The 14,151-nt window shown below is 44.6% G+C and overlaps 1 protein-coding gene across 2 annotated transcripts in view; it reads left to right on the forward strand.

The window, feature by feature from the left end:
• Positions 1-14,151, forward strand: part of GPSM1 (G protein signaling modulator 1) — a 112,998-nt gene that overhangs the window by 30,673 nt on the left and 68,174 nt on the right. For both annotated transcript variants that reach the window (XM_087704540.1, XM_087704541.1), the window contains exons 8-9: positions 2,799-2,907; positions 9,735-9,858. In XM_087704540.1, coding sequence (XP_087560666.1) covers positions 2,799-2,907; positions 9,735-9,858 — 233 coding nt within the window. The remainder of the gene's footprint in view (positions 1-2,798; positions 2,908-9,734; positions 9,859-14,151) is intronic.

The following is a 14,151-nucleotide window of genomic DNA, read 5'->3' on the forward strand; positions in this document are numbered from 1 at the left end:
AACTTAAGATGTGTGGACTTCAGCTCCCAGAATTTAATCTGGATGGGGATTTTATGGGAGCATCTCCAACAGTAATATTTGTCCCTGCGGTTGTAGGAAGAGGCTTTCCTCTTAATTCATTCAGTCACTTCGCTCCTGTTTGTTTATTAAAAAGACTTTTGAGACTTTGGAAAAATGGCAAAGAAGAGCAACTAAGATGATTGAAGGCCTGGAGACAAAACCACATGAAAAACGGTTGCAGGATTTGGGTTTGGCTGGTCTAAAGAAAAGAAGAAGAAGGGGCGACATGTTAATAGGATTCCAGTATTTGAAGGACTGCCACAAAGAGAGGAGGGTCAACTTATTTTTCAAAGCACCAAAGAAGGCAGGGCAAGAAACAATGGATGGAAACCAAACAAGGAGAGAAGCAACCTGGAATTAAGGAGAAACTTCCTAACAGTGAGGACAATTAATCAGTGGAACTGCTTGCCACCAGAGGTTGTGGGTGCTTCATCAGTGGAGGTTTTTAAGAAGAGACTGGACAGCCACCTGTCTGAAATGGGATAGGGTCTCCTGCTTGAGCAGGGGGCTGGACTAGAAGACCTCTTAGGTCCCTTCCAGCTCTGTTCTGATTGATTGAAGCTGGTAGAAGACTTCAATCCAGGGTTGTTAACTTTTCTCTCTCCTTTTGGATTTGAAAGGAAGCCCAAGATGCATCGGCCCAATATGGTAATGTTTTAGAATAGCATTTCTCAAATTTAGCAACTTCAAACTGTATGGCCCAACTTCCAGAATTCCCCAGCCAGCCTGCTACCTGTTCCAGATAAACTTCCCAAAGTCCTTGGTTAATCACTTTTATTGGCAATTAAGCATCTTTATTGACATTTTTTGGGCGTCTTCAAGGTTTCAGGGTTTCAAACAGCACCCAAAAGTAAATCAGAGTCCAAGGCAAAGTATTGCTCAACGTTCCAATTGATGAAGAGAGCCATGTTGGCACATCTGGGAAAACCCGAATCTGAAAGCTTCCCGGTTTTCCCCACCCAGTTGAAAGTTCAAGATCTGGCCCCCCACACCCACAAGTCCACCCCGTGGTCCAATCCCCCACTGCCATGCTGGCAGCTTCCACCCATCCAGTTCTGGTCAGATGCAGAAGTGCAAAGATAAAGGATGACCTTGGTTTTCTAGAAAGAATTTTGTTTTGGCTACATAGCATCTAACTCTGTACAATTCCCCCCTCCCATTTTCCCACCATAGAAAATGCATAGTAGGATAATATTAAGTGTAGCAGGCCAAAGATCCAAAAGAAAAGAAGGCTGCAGACCTGACACAAGTTTTCGAAAACACATAACAAAATAAGAACACGCGAGGCTCTTCAAGGTTGGAACTATTTGCAGTGTTATCATTCTGGCTGGGAAGGTTAGGACCTGTAGTCCCTCTGCTCCCCCCCCTCCCCAAGTGAAATAAGACAGAATTAGGGAACAGGGGTCCTGAGATGAGAGAACAAAGCATGACATAGGATGGGCGGGGCAAAGCCTTCGCCCAGAAATTTAAGACTATGCCATGATGATGAATTGGCATTATTTATAGGAATAATCCCTCTTTCTTTAAAAAGACTAGCAAGGAAAATACTACTTGTAATGAGTGAATCCCTTCCCCCACCCCAAAGGTACCTCAGCTCTTGAAAGAGAAATGACATAAACTATAGATAGTCTTGGACTGCAGTTTTAGTTATGACCGTCGTAAAACAGGTCATCACATCACCATACCTGATATTATGGCCCTTTTTTGTAGTACAACATGGCCCCTTGACTTGGGGAGGGCCATAATATCTCTCGAAGTCCCTTTTTCAGGGTCTGTCATGACTTTGATATGGTCACTAAGCAGCCTGTTGTAAATTGAGGACTAACTCTATAGTAAAGTTCCTGCACAAATGAGATTACAGGGGGACAGTAGGAAGTGGAGAAAAGGATGCATTATATCTATATAGCTAGATTTAGATCTATACCACATCGGGGCAGCATGCTTGCTATTGGCTGCCATAGAAATGGGGAGGGGGCATGGGCATTTCGGATGAGGACGCGAGCTGGTGTGTAGTAGTTCCATGAGAACTGGAAGGGAGGTTTGTATTCATAGATTATGGTGCTCCTGAGTGGAGTTGTTTACACGCCGTCAAGGCCAACCATCCTGAGACTCTCGATGCAAGAAATACCTGCAGAGGAACTTTCCCATAACATCATACTGGATATTGATTGGACTTTCAGAGCTGGATCCAGAGGGGGGGGGGATTTGAGGTAACTTTCAGTGTGTAACCTTCATGCATTTTGAACCAGATTTTGCCTTTCTTTTGCTGCCATCATTTGAAACTTAGTAAAAGTACCTCTTTTCGAATTCAGCAGAGTTGAGCTTTTCCTTTCTTGAGTTTTGAATTGGCAGCTGACCATGCTGTATTGTAGACTTATCAGGCTGGCTGGGGAATTCTGGGATTTCAAGTCCATGCAGCTTCAGTTTTCACGTTATCCAAGTTGAGAAACACTGCTGTAACCTGATAAATGTTCATAGATCTCTACCACCAGAATAATTGTGGGCTACTGACACACCAAGCCATTGTTCACCTTGGTTTATGGCTGGTGGATCACACACAATTGGTTGACTCTCCATGAAATTCTATACTCAAATCAAGCAAGGCATGTCCTGCAAAGGATGAATTGGATTCTCTTAGCCGTCCATGCCAATGTTGACTTGAGGTTCTGTGATCGAGATTGATCTCTAGAAAACTGGCTTTTAAAGCACTTTCCCTGACAATCATTCTGATCTTGCAGAGTGGGAGAAGGAAGAGCGTGCTGGAGTTTGGAGAATGCTTACGTTTCACTTGGGAAGTATGAACAAGCCTTACACTTTGCAGAAAAACATCTCGAACTCTCCCAAGAGGTAACTGACTCTCTCTCTCTCTCTCTGCCTCTCTCTCTCTCTGCCTCTGTCTCTGTGTCTCTCTCTCTCTCTCTCTGTTTCTCTCTCTCCCTCTGCCTCTCTGTGTATCTCTTTCTCTCTCTTTCTCTCTCTCTGCCTCTGTCTCTGTCTCTCTCTCTTTCTCTCTCTCTGCCTCTATCTCTCTGTCTCTCTTTCTGTATATCTCTCTCTCTGTCTCTTTTTCTCTCTGTGTGCCTCTGTCTCTCTGTGTGTGTCTGTCTCTCTTTTTCTCTCTGCCTCTGTCTCTCTCTCTCTCTGTTTCTCTCTCTCTGCCTCTGTCTGTCTGTCTCTCTCTCTGTTTCTCTGCCTCTGTGTCTCTCTGTATCTCTCTCTCTCTGTCTCTTTTTCTCTCTGTGTGCCTCTGTCTCTGTGTCTCTCTTTCTCTCTCTCTGTTTCTCTCTCTGTCTCTCCCTCTCTGTGTGTGTCTGTTTCTCTGTCTCTCTGTTTCTCTCTCTCTCTCTTTCTGTGAGTGTGTTTCTGTCTCTGTCTGTGTGTTTCTGCCTGTTTCTGTTTGTCTGTCTCTGTCTCTCTGTCTGTCTCTGTCTCCCCCTCTGTGTGTGTGTGTGTGTGTGTGTCAGTCTCTCTCTCTCTGACTCTTTGTCTCTGGCTCTCTCTCTCTCTGGGTGTATAAATGCTACAAAATCTCCCTACATCACTGTTGGAATATTTTTGTTGTATGTCAAGAAGACATTTTTGCAGACTGAAAGAAAATCAAATCATGGCATCCTATTTTGCACAATGTTGCTTGGTGACCAAAACTAGTTTCTAAAGGGGACTTGAATTGAAAGAAGGAAGTCAGGTGCAGCCACAGTCCTCATGACTAGGGAAAGGGAGTTGGGGAGTGCTAGGAGGTGCAAAAATGGGGCTGTTTTCAAAGAGGGGAAGTACAGTACTAAATGTTGATTAGTATTTATTTCAATACCAAAGAAAGGCGATACTAAAGACTGTTCCAACCACCAAATCATAGCCTTGATACCATCTATGAGGAAATGTTGTGGCCCACCGGTGGCTAGCAGAACTGGCCACAGAGTCGGACAGTAAGGAGGTTGGGGAGGAACATGGGTCAGTCCTGGGGACTGAAGAAAGCTCAGATGTGGGCTCTGTGCCAGAGGCAGAGTGGAAGCTAGAGAGCAGTGAGACAGAGGAACAGCTGGAGCCTGTTCCCAGTGTGCGCATGCACAGAGCTGCCAGAAGACAAGAACAACTAAGAAAGCGGGGTCGACTTGGGAGTAAAGCCACACCTTGGAGGTGATTGGCCCCTCCCATAGGAAATAAAAGAGGAGCGAACGGGGAGGGGGCTTTTTCAGGAAACAATTTGTTCCTTCAGTCTGGAAAGTTCTATTTGTGATTCTAAGAGCCTCTGTGCCAAGTTTTGCTTTGCCCTGTGTTTGGAAACTAGTTATCTGGCAGCGCTCCAAATGAGATAAGATGCGTGTGGATAAACATTCCTCTGAAAAGCTATTTGCTAAAGCCTTGCTGACTGTGAATGAAAGGAATTAACAGTCGTGCAAATAAAAGAGGTTTTGTCGGGACCAAGATTTTGCTTCTTGCTTTCTAAGGAAGCCTGGGTGAAAACAGGAAAATCCTCTGGAAGATCATCTAGCCACATTTGACCCCAACTGACAATAAGAAACTGCTTGATGTACAAGCAGGATTTTGGAAAGGAAGAGGAACACTAATCTATGTTGTATGGTGGAAAAAGCTAAGGAATGCCAACAAGGACTTCTAAGTGTGCTTCATTGACTACACAAAAGCTTTTGATTGTGTAGACCTGTGTTTCTCAACCTTGTGTCAGCGTTCCAAATATCATCCAGAATTAAATCAGAGTTCAAGACATAGCTTTCATTAAAGTTCCAATTTAATAAGAGAGAGATGTTGGTACAATCTGTGGAAAACCCGAATCAGAAAACTTCCCGGTTTTCCCCACCGAGTTGAAAGTTCAAGACCTTGCCCCAACACCCACAAGTTCATCACATGCTCCGATCTTCCTCTGCCATGCTGGCATCTCCACCCATCTAGTTCCAGTCAGGTGCAGAGGTGCAGAGACAAAGGATGACCTTGGGCTTCTAGAAAGGAATGTTTTATTTTGACAACAACACGTTCTACAATTCTACTCCTTACTATTCCCCCTCCCAATTCCCCACTAATGAAACAGCATAGAAAAATAATAGAGAGTGTGGCAGGCCAAAGATCCTGAAAGGAATATGACTGCAGTCCTGATACCTTGCTTGTTTTAAGACAGGTGGAGTTCAACTTCCAGAATTGCCCAGCCAGCCATGACTAACTCATGGCTGACAACAGTGATTTAGCATGGTTTTACTTGCAAAGTTGCTTTGGTAGGAAATGGGTTTATGGTCTGGTCCAAAGTTTTAAATTTCTGGATGGAGTCAGTGTATCAGCCAGAAGCAAGTCAGAAATGTTATAAATAGATCCTAAAAAGGAAACTAAATCAGTCTAGCAGAGGCAGGGAAGTCAGCCTTGAAGTTTGAGGGCCAGGATCTTAGGGTAAGGCATTTTACGCCTGCTTCTCTCGCCCTAGAATTAAACTGTCAGCTGCTCCAGATAAATATTATTTGCTGGGTGCAATTTGGGCTTTGCACTTTGTGGCGGGCTGATTACTCAACTCCAGATGGGAAGGGAACAATGGACGTTTCTGGGCAGGGGGGCGGCTGGCATTGTGGGAAGAGGGTCCCCCTAATTACTGACTCAGAAGAGAGGGAAGCGACAGGTTGTCTCCCATTTTGGTGGTGGGGGAAGTATGGAGGCGGAAGATGTTCCTTCTGTGTCAAGATTCTCAGAAGAAGAATTTCTACTCTGCGCAGGATTGCACAAACTGCAGAGGGAGCCGAATCCTGGTCCCTTGGCCCAGCATGGGTGGAATAGCATAGCTAAGTTGCAATAACAGAGGGATTCAATCAAGATCATGTGAGATACTAATACCACTCTATAAAGCTCTATGTAAGACCACACGTATCCAGTTTTGGTCCCCACACTATGAAAAAGAGGTTGTGATTCTAGAAAGGTTGCAGAGAAGAGCAACCAGGATGATGAGGGGACTGGAGGCTAAAACATAAAGAACATTACAGGAACTGGGCATTGCTAGTCTAGTGAAGAGAAGGGCTGTTCTGACCTTTAGCAGAAGCAAGAAACAGACTTCTTGCAAAGAAACCCCCCTCTTTATTTACCTCTTGTGAATTAATGGCATTCATCCACTGAAAAGTCCAGGCAAAAGTTAACTGCAGCAACAGACCTTATCAGTTCCTTGCAATAATAGCTAGGCCATGAGCTCGTAGCCGAAAGGCTGCCAATTAAATTCTGGCAAGGCAGTCTTTGTGGCACGAAACATAGTGAGCAAAATCTTCAGAAATACGAACTGTTGTCTCCTACGACCACCACTCCCCTTTCCTTCTATTTTGTTCCCCAGACAGGGAGGGGCCATTCAGAGTCAACGTGTGCTTTGCTTCCCAAGTCGACTCCTCCTCCTCCTCCTCCTCCTTCGTTGTTCATTTCTCCTAACTGCTCTGTGCATATGTGCATCTGGAACAGGCCCCAGATATTCCTCCTCCTCCTCACTCAATTCAGCCTCCAAAGACAGCTGCCTCTTTGGTAGCTAGGAATTGCCGGATGGCCCTGCTCTATCTCTGTGTCCGATGCTGAGCATCCATCAGAACCTTCCTCAGGCTCCAGAACTGGCCCGTGTTCTTCCCCACAATAAGGGGAGACATGATAACAGTATTCCAATATTTGAGGGGCTGCCCCAGAGAGGAGGGGGCCAAGCTATTTTCCAAAGCACCTGAAGGCCAGACAAGGAACAATGAATGGAAAAGGAACAAGGAGAGATTCAACCTGGACATAAGGAGGAATTTTCTGGCAGTGAGAACAATCAACCAACGGAACAGAAGTTGCCTTCGGAAGTTGTGGGAGCTTCATCCCTGGAGGCTTCCAAGAAGAGGCTGGACTGCCCTCTGTCAGAAATGGTGTAGGGTTTCCTGCTTGGGTGGGTGGGGTTGGACTAGATGACCTACAAGGTCACTTTCAACTCTGTTATTATGTTATCCTAAACAAGGGGTAAATCAGCTTGCAAGATTTTATCCCCATTTCAAATAGGGGTGGGCTTACCTATGGTGGCAGATTTAACTATGCTCCTCTTAGGTCCCAGTTGTGCCCAGAGATGCTTTTTCATGTGCCATGTTGCCTCCTGCATCATCATGTCCAATTCTGTTTCCCCTTTTCCCCCAAAATTGCAAGGAATCTGGTAACAGCTTTTCCAGCTAACACATTTTGTTGTAAATCCCTAAGCCTTTGTGAGTGTATAAGACTATAAATGAAATCTGTTAGTTGGAAATTTAGGGTAAAATAGGAGAGAGTAGGGTAGGATCAGGTAAATCAGACCAGACCTGACAAATCAGACCAGTTTCCTGCCCAAGTAGGGGGTTGGACTAGAAGACCTCTAAGGTCCCTCCTAACACCGTTATTCTATTCTAAAGCCTAGGCCAGACCAGTCTAGAAAACAATATTGGAGAAGATAATAATCAGAATACAGCTGGAAGGAACCCTGGAGGTCTTCTAGTTCAACCCAGTATAGGGTCTCCTGCTTGAGCAGGTGGATGGACTAGAAGACCTCCAAGGTCCCTTCCAACTCTGTTTTATTAAACTTGTTCGGTGCAGGTGTGTTTTGCGTTGTGCCCTCCTTTGCTTAACCTCTTTTTAAATTAGAAAGCCCGCTGCCCCCCTTTAGGCAACCAGTAATGGATCTGTTAACTGGTTCCTTAATTGTTAGGAGCTCGGTTTTATCGTCCCCTCTCCAGCCTTTCTCGCAGAACTGTTCTGTACAAATCCTGCCCTCCTTTGACTTTGTTTTAAAAATAGGTTGTTCGAAATCATTTTAAAATGTGCTAAGAGCAGAACAGACTGTTTCAGCACAAAAAAAGTGAATTCTCAACAGTTGAAGTAGTGTCTCAACTGAGGTCCATGATGGATTCCTGCTCAGGTCAGAGGATTGGAGAAGAGCAGCGTTTCCCAACTTTCTATGGACTTCCACTCCGAGAATTCCCTGCCAGCTGACTGAAGAGTTCTGGTAGTTAATGTCCACACATTTTAGAAGTGGCCTGAGTAAAAAAGAAACACTGGTTAAGATGATATCCACAATATTGCCAGGATTCCAGGTAACTTACCCATAGCAAACAAAACTCCAAGGCAGGTTAAAATACAAATATGGTTAGAGAAAATGTTACACCGAATTGAGACCAGAGGTATTTTTATTGGGTATCTTACCAGAGAAATGCAGCAAAGAAGATACATACTTGATTATACACATAATAACAGCTAGAATTGTATTTGCACAGAACTGCAAAGCAGACAAAATCCCGTCAGAAGGGGAGTAATAAAGAAAATATTGGATTGCGCAGAAATGAATAGGTTAACACTGAGCATAAAGGACAAAGAGGAATCGGTGTACTTCAGGACTTGGGGGCGATTTTATGATTGATTAGAAAAGGATTATAAGTAAAACAGAAAAAGATTACAGATTAAGCTGTACAGATGACATGTTATCAAATCAAGAGGAAGGAAAAGAAAAAATAGCAAAGTATTAAGATACAAATATACAGTTTAAAAGACGATACAAGTGGAATTATTATAGGGAAATAAAACGTGGAAGAGGAAATTTACTTCTATATAATTATGAGACAGGGATGGCTGGTATTCCACCCCAAAAATCCATCAGAGTAAAGAAGAAAATAAGCAAGTGTGACAATGGAAGGAGGGAGGAAGAGGAGGGAAAAGAAGGAAGGGCAAAAGAGAGGAAGTAAGGGAGGGGTAGTAAGAGTAGGGTAAGAAGGAGAAGAAGAGCAGAGTGGGGGAGGGGAGGAGAAGAAGAAAAGAGGAAGGAGAGGAGGAAAGAAGAAGGTTGAGAAGGGAGGTTGGGAAGAAAGGGGTAGGGTTGTTGCAAAATAAGATGGATGTACGGGGTGGAAAGAGAGTGACCCCAATTATGTTTTTTATATGTTTAAACAGATTGTACAATAATACAATAGCAGAGTTGGAAGGGACCTTGGAGGTCTTCTAGTCCAACCCCCTGCCTAGGCAGGAAACCCTATACCATTTCAGACAAATGGCTATCCAACATCTTCACAACAGATTGTGATAAATGCTAGAAGATAACAGATTAAGGGTACTCATGACAATGTATATTTGTGAATGTATGTGGAAAGGAAAAAATAAAACTTTTTACAAAAAACAAAACAAGGCAGATCGATTCCTTAAAGAATAGTTTTATTGGATTTGTCATATTGGTACAGGATGGTGACAACCGACTCTTAAGCTTTCCCGCGGGTTTTCACCTAATTAACAGTAAAAGTTTTCCCTCAACCCCAAACAATCAGTCACATGGTCCAATCAAAGCACTGTCTGGTTGCCTGGTGACATCCCTCCTCCTTCCTCGGACCAGGTCTGAGAACGTCCTTGGTTCCCAAGAGAAAGTATTTTATTTTGGCTACAATTAGCTATCTCTAATCCAGCTTCAAGGTGGCTTCAGCCAGGCCAGCTTCAGGGTTGTCAGATATCTTCCAACCTTATATTCAACTATTTTAATTTATAAAAAGGAAAATGCCAAGCAAGCATGTAATGGGCATCCATAGAAAACAAAAGCGATGGGTTAGCTCTCCAGCTTCTTTGCAAGGGGGCATTTAGGAGGTTTGGGCTTTGGAAATTCACTTTTGCAAGCTATTGTCAAAGCAGGCATCCATTTTTTTTAGAAAAAAATCAAATAATCATTGCTTCTTTTGCAGATTGGGGACCCCGCTGGTGAGGTGACAGCATGCACAAGCATTGATCAGCTGCGATCTGCGTTGGGCTCGGAGCAAAGCAGTGAGGGACCTGATACCTCGGCTTCTGCCGAATATGAAATCCAAGGTAAGTCACGTTCTTCCAGGAATCTTTCCTTGTTGTCCTTCCAATTTGTTCTCTGCCTCGTCTTGGTCTGGCGAACAGCGAAACTAGGAACAAGGAAACCAACTGGGGAAAGTTGTCGGTGGGCTGGCTAAGAATGTTCAGAGCAGGAGTGTTATTCACAACCCTTCCCTACCGGTTCGCAGATGTGAGCGTGTGCGCAGTGCTCTGGGCAGTGGTGAAATTCAATTTTTTTTACTACCAGTTCTGTGAGCGTGGCTTGGTGGGCATGGCAGGGGAAGGATATCACAAAATCTCCATTCCCACCCCACTCCAGGTGAAGGATACTGCAAAATCTCCATTCCCTCCCCAATCCAGAGGAAGGATACTGCAAAATCTCCATTCCCTCCCCACCTCCAGAAGTGGCATTTGCTAGTTCTCCAAACTACTCAAAATGTCCGCTACCGATCCATCCATCCTTCTACAAACCCAGCCTCTTCTCTCCTAAATCTCTGGAGCATTAAATCCTAATATCTCTCTGTAATTACAGGAGAAAGTTGTCAGGAATAAGAATGCATCTTAAGTAAGCATTGCTGTTGTTCCTTTAAAGCTTTGATGGGGCCATAATTGTCTCATGCATCAGCATAACATCATTCTCAAGGTCAAATGCACCCAGTTTTGGGGGAGCAAATGAATTTAAAAGTGGGGGGGGGAGTGTGTATATGGAATAAAATAGGCACATGGCTGAGTGAAGTCAGGATCATAACACCATTCTCCCTCAATCCTTTAAAAAAAAGTGTAGAAGAGACTTTTTAACAGATTAACAGAGTTGGAAGGGACATTGTAGGTCATCTAGTCCAACCTCCTGCTCAAGCAGGAGTCCCTACACCATTTCTGACAGATGGCAGTCCAGACTCTTCTTGAAAGCTCCCAGGGATGAAACTCCCACAACTTCCGAAGGCAACTTCTGTTCCATGGGTTGATTGCTCTCCCTGCCAGAAAATCCCTCCTTATTTCCAGGTTGAATCTCTCCTTGATCAGTTTCCATCCATTATTCCTTGTCTGCCTTTGGAAAATAGCTTGATCCCCCTCCTCTCTGGGGCAGCCCCCCAAATATTGGAATGCTGCTATCCTGTCTCCCCTGGTCCTTCTCTTCCCTAGACTAGCCATGCCCAGTCCCTGCAACCGTTCATCGTATGTTTGAGCCTCCAATCCCTTGATCATCCTGGTTGCTCTTCTCTGCACTTTTTCTAGGGTCTCAATATCTTTTTTTTTTCCTTGTAGAAATTGTTTTGTACCTGTGGTGATTGTATAAAATCCAATTTGTCGAGGCCAAAAAGAACAAGATCAGTGTGTTTGTCTTGTCTGGTTGCTCTTTTTATTTTTAAGGGACAGGGACAGGATAATAGCTGGGAGACCCGATCCTTTCTTTGCAAGTGTTCAGTTGTTTGAGAGTGTCGCTGTGGTTCTTCGGTGACACTGATGCTCTGTCTTGTGATTGCATATTGAGTGCTCACAATCACCTCACTTTTACAGCTGTTTACACTCTCCTAGTCAAGTGGCCCTGTTCGATGGTTTTGCCGAAAACCGGCACTTCCTTCCAGATTTTGTCAAAACTGGCTCCTAGAGAACCATTGGTTCACTTAACAACCATGAAGTTTGCTTAAGCAGCCGTCATAAAAAAAGGTTGTGAAATTGGATTAGATGTGGGTGATCCACTTTGCGACCATCAGAACGTTGAACCCTGATGGGCCGTCTGGTCGTAAGTCATCTATACATACAATTCTAATCAAACTTTGCTCTCAAAGATTTCATCCTAATTCTCATTTTTTAAAATAGATTTTTTATCGACAGCTTTATCATCATCATCATTTAACAAACCCATAACAGCAATAGCAATAGCAGTTAGACTTATATACCGCTTCATAGGGCTTTCAGCTCTCTCTAAGCGGTTTACAGAGTCAGCATATCGCCCCCACAGTCTGGGTCCTCATTTCACCCACCTCAGAAGGATGGAAGGCTGAGTCAACCTTGAGCCGGTGAGATTAGAACCGCTGAACTGCAGATAACAGTCAGCTGAAGTGGCCTGCAGTACTGCACCCCAACCACTGCGCCACCTTGGCTCTAATAATCCCTTGCGAGTGGAGTCTGGGCACCTGGATGGAACTAGCAAAGCGTTTTAATGACCGGATGCCTTTCCTGTTGCTTTGTTGAGCAGATATATTCTCATTGTGCCCAGAGAATGAAATATCTGCCTAGGACCGAACTTACAGCCTCCTGATGGTGAGGCGAGAACTCTGGGCAACTGCACCACTCTTATTGAAAGTTTTATAAAGAGCATAAAAAGTAATACAATAAGAAAAGACAGTCAAGAAAGGAAAAAGAAGGAAAAAAGTGCAAGAAGGAAGAATAAAAAGCAAAAGAAAGAATAATGGGCTGTTCTGACTCCCTCCTCCATCCAGTAACGACTGCTGAGACAAGCTTAACTGGAATGTACTTTAATAGCAAGAAACCAAAACCTCGGTGGCTGAAAGCCAAGCATAACAAACAGATAAGGACCTTGGCAGCAACTCAGACAAACTTGGGCAGCAATAAACACAGATAAGGCTTGGCAGCAATCCAGCCTGCCAAGCTCACAGTAATGTCCTCCGACATTCAATCCTGCGTTGACTTCTGCAAAGAGGGGCGTGTGCACCAGTAACTTTTTATAGTATGGAGAGGACCCTAATGACCACCAGCTGAGTGCAATTGCCTCCTGTAACTGCACAAATGTTCCTGACGCCCATTAGCTCTTCGATGGCGTGCATCCAGGAACAACTCACTACTGGCATCTGGCTCACTCTCCCTTGTCTCCTCCCCACTGGTCCAAGGCTCAGGTGCCTCCTGGTGGCCAACCAGCCTCTTTGCACCCTGCTCGGAGTCAGAACCCTGTCCAGGGTCCTCCACATCCTCCAGAGCCAACTCAGAGGGCCCCTCGCTGTAGGAGTCTGATGGCAGCTCCAACGGCTCCTGCTGGGCCACAACAATGGGCCATTTTCCTTTTCAACAAATGCAAAGTTATCTCCTTACTCTGATTGCAAAAGAAAACTCTTTTCTCTTATCCAAGGTTTTTCCCCCCCGGATCATCAAAACCCCCAAATCCACCACAAAATCATTTCCCTTCCTTAGGCAAAAAGTTCAAGGGAGGGTCATCCACCCACTGGACCATTTGATCACCCCCTGGTAGGACTCCGAAATGGAGATGCTTTCTCTGGGTTGCCACCGAGTGCCCCGGTCTCCAAGGGGTTCAGCTGTTTGCAGAGGGCTGGCTCCGAACTGCCTCAAAAGTAAACCTTACCTTGTTTGCACACCTCCAAGGTGACCAGCAAACTCTGTGGCGGAGGGCTTCAGAACATGAATACCTTTCCTTCTCTAGTTCCTTTTTTTTTGCTTTTGACTTAAACCAGATCAACCGTCCCCGTTTCTCTCGCTGTTCAGCTCTTGATGGGGTGGGGGAGGAAAGTTAACGTAAGTAGCCTTTTGCCCTTCCCTTTCTCTCAACAAACGAACTTTGCTAAAAATGGGTGCATTCTGCATCTTGGTTTATAAAATGCTGTTAAGTCAAAAGCTGGCAAAATTTGGCAGCACCCAAATGAGGGGTGAGTGTGTGGGTGATGGGACCCCTTTCTCCTGCCTAGACAGCTTATGGTTCAACCACAAGAGTGTTTTGTTCCTTAAAAGCGTATGCCTGCTCTGTACTCCAAGCTGCCTTTGTAATTGGAATAAAGTTGGCACTGGAATAAGGCTGGCACCCAACAGGTTTGCAACAACAAATGCTAGGCTGGTTGAATGGCTCTCTGGAGGCCATTCAGTCCACCCCCTTGATTTGGGTTAAGAAATGAGAGCCAGTTTAGTTTAGTGGTTAAGGCACCAGGTTATAGAAAGCAGGAGATCGTGAGTTCTAGTCCACTTGAGTGACTAGAACCTCTCGCTTCTCAGCCCGACTCACCTCACAGGATTGTTGTTACGGAGAAAATAGGAGAAAACTGGGTTTGTCTAGTCTAGAGAAAAGAAGGACTAGGGGAGACAGGATAGCAGTCTTTCAATATCTCAGGGGCTGCCCCAAAGAAGAGGGAGTCAAGCTATTCTCCAAAACACCTGAGGGCAGAACAAGAAGCAATGGGTGGAAACTAATCAAGGAGAGAAGCAGCCTAGAACTAAGGAGAAACTTCCTGATGGTGAGGACAATTAACCAGGAAATTTCATTTATTTCATTTATTAGATTTATAGGCCACCCAATCCCGGAGGACTCCTTATTTCCAGGTTGAATCCTGGATC

This window comes from Thamnophis sirtalis, unplaced genomic scaffold (assembly GCF_051295495.1).
Source record: "Thamnophis sirtalis isolate CommonGarterSnake01/CBP01778 unplaced genomic scaffold, rThaSir2_p1.2 scaffold_2, whole genome shotgun sequence".
NCBI lineage: Eukaryota > Metazoa > Chordata > Lepidosauria > Squamata > Natricidae > Thamnophis > Thamnophis sirtalis.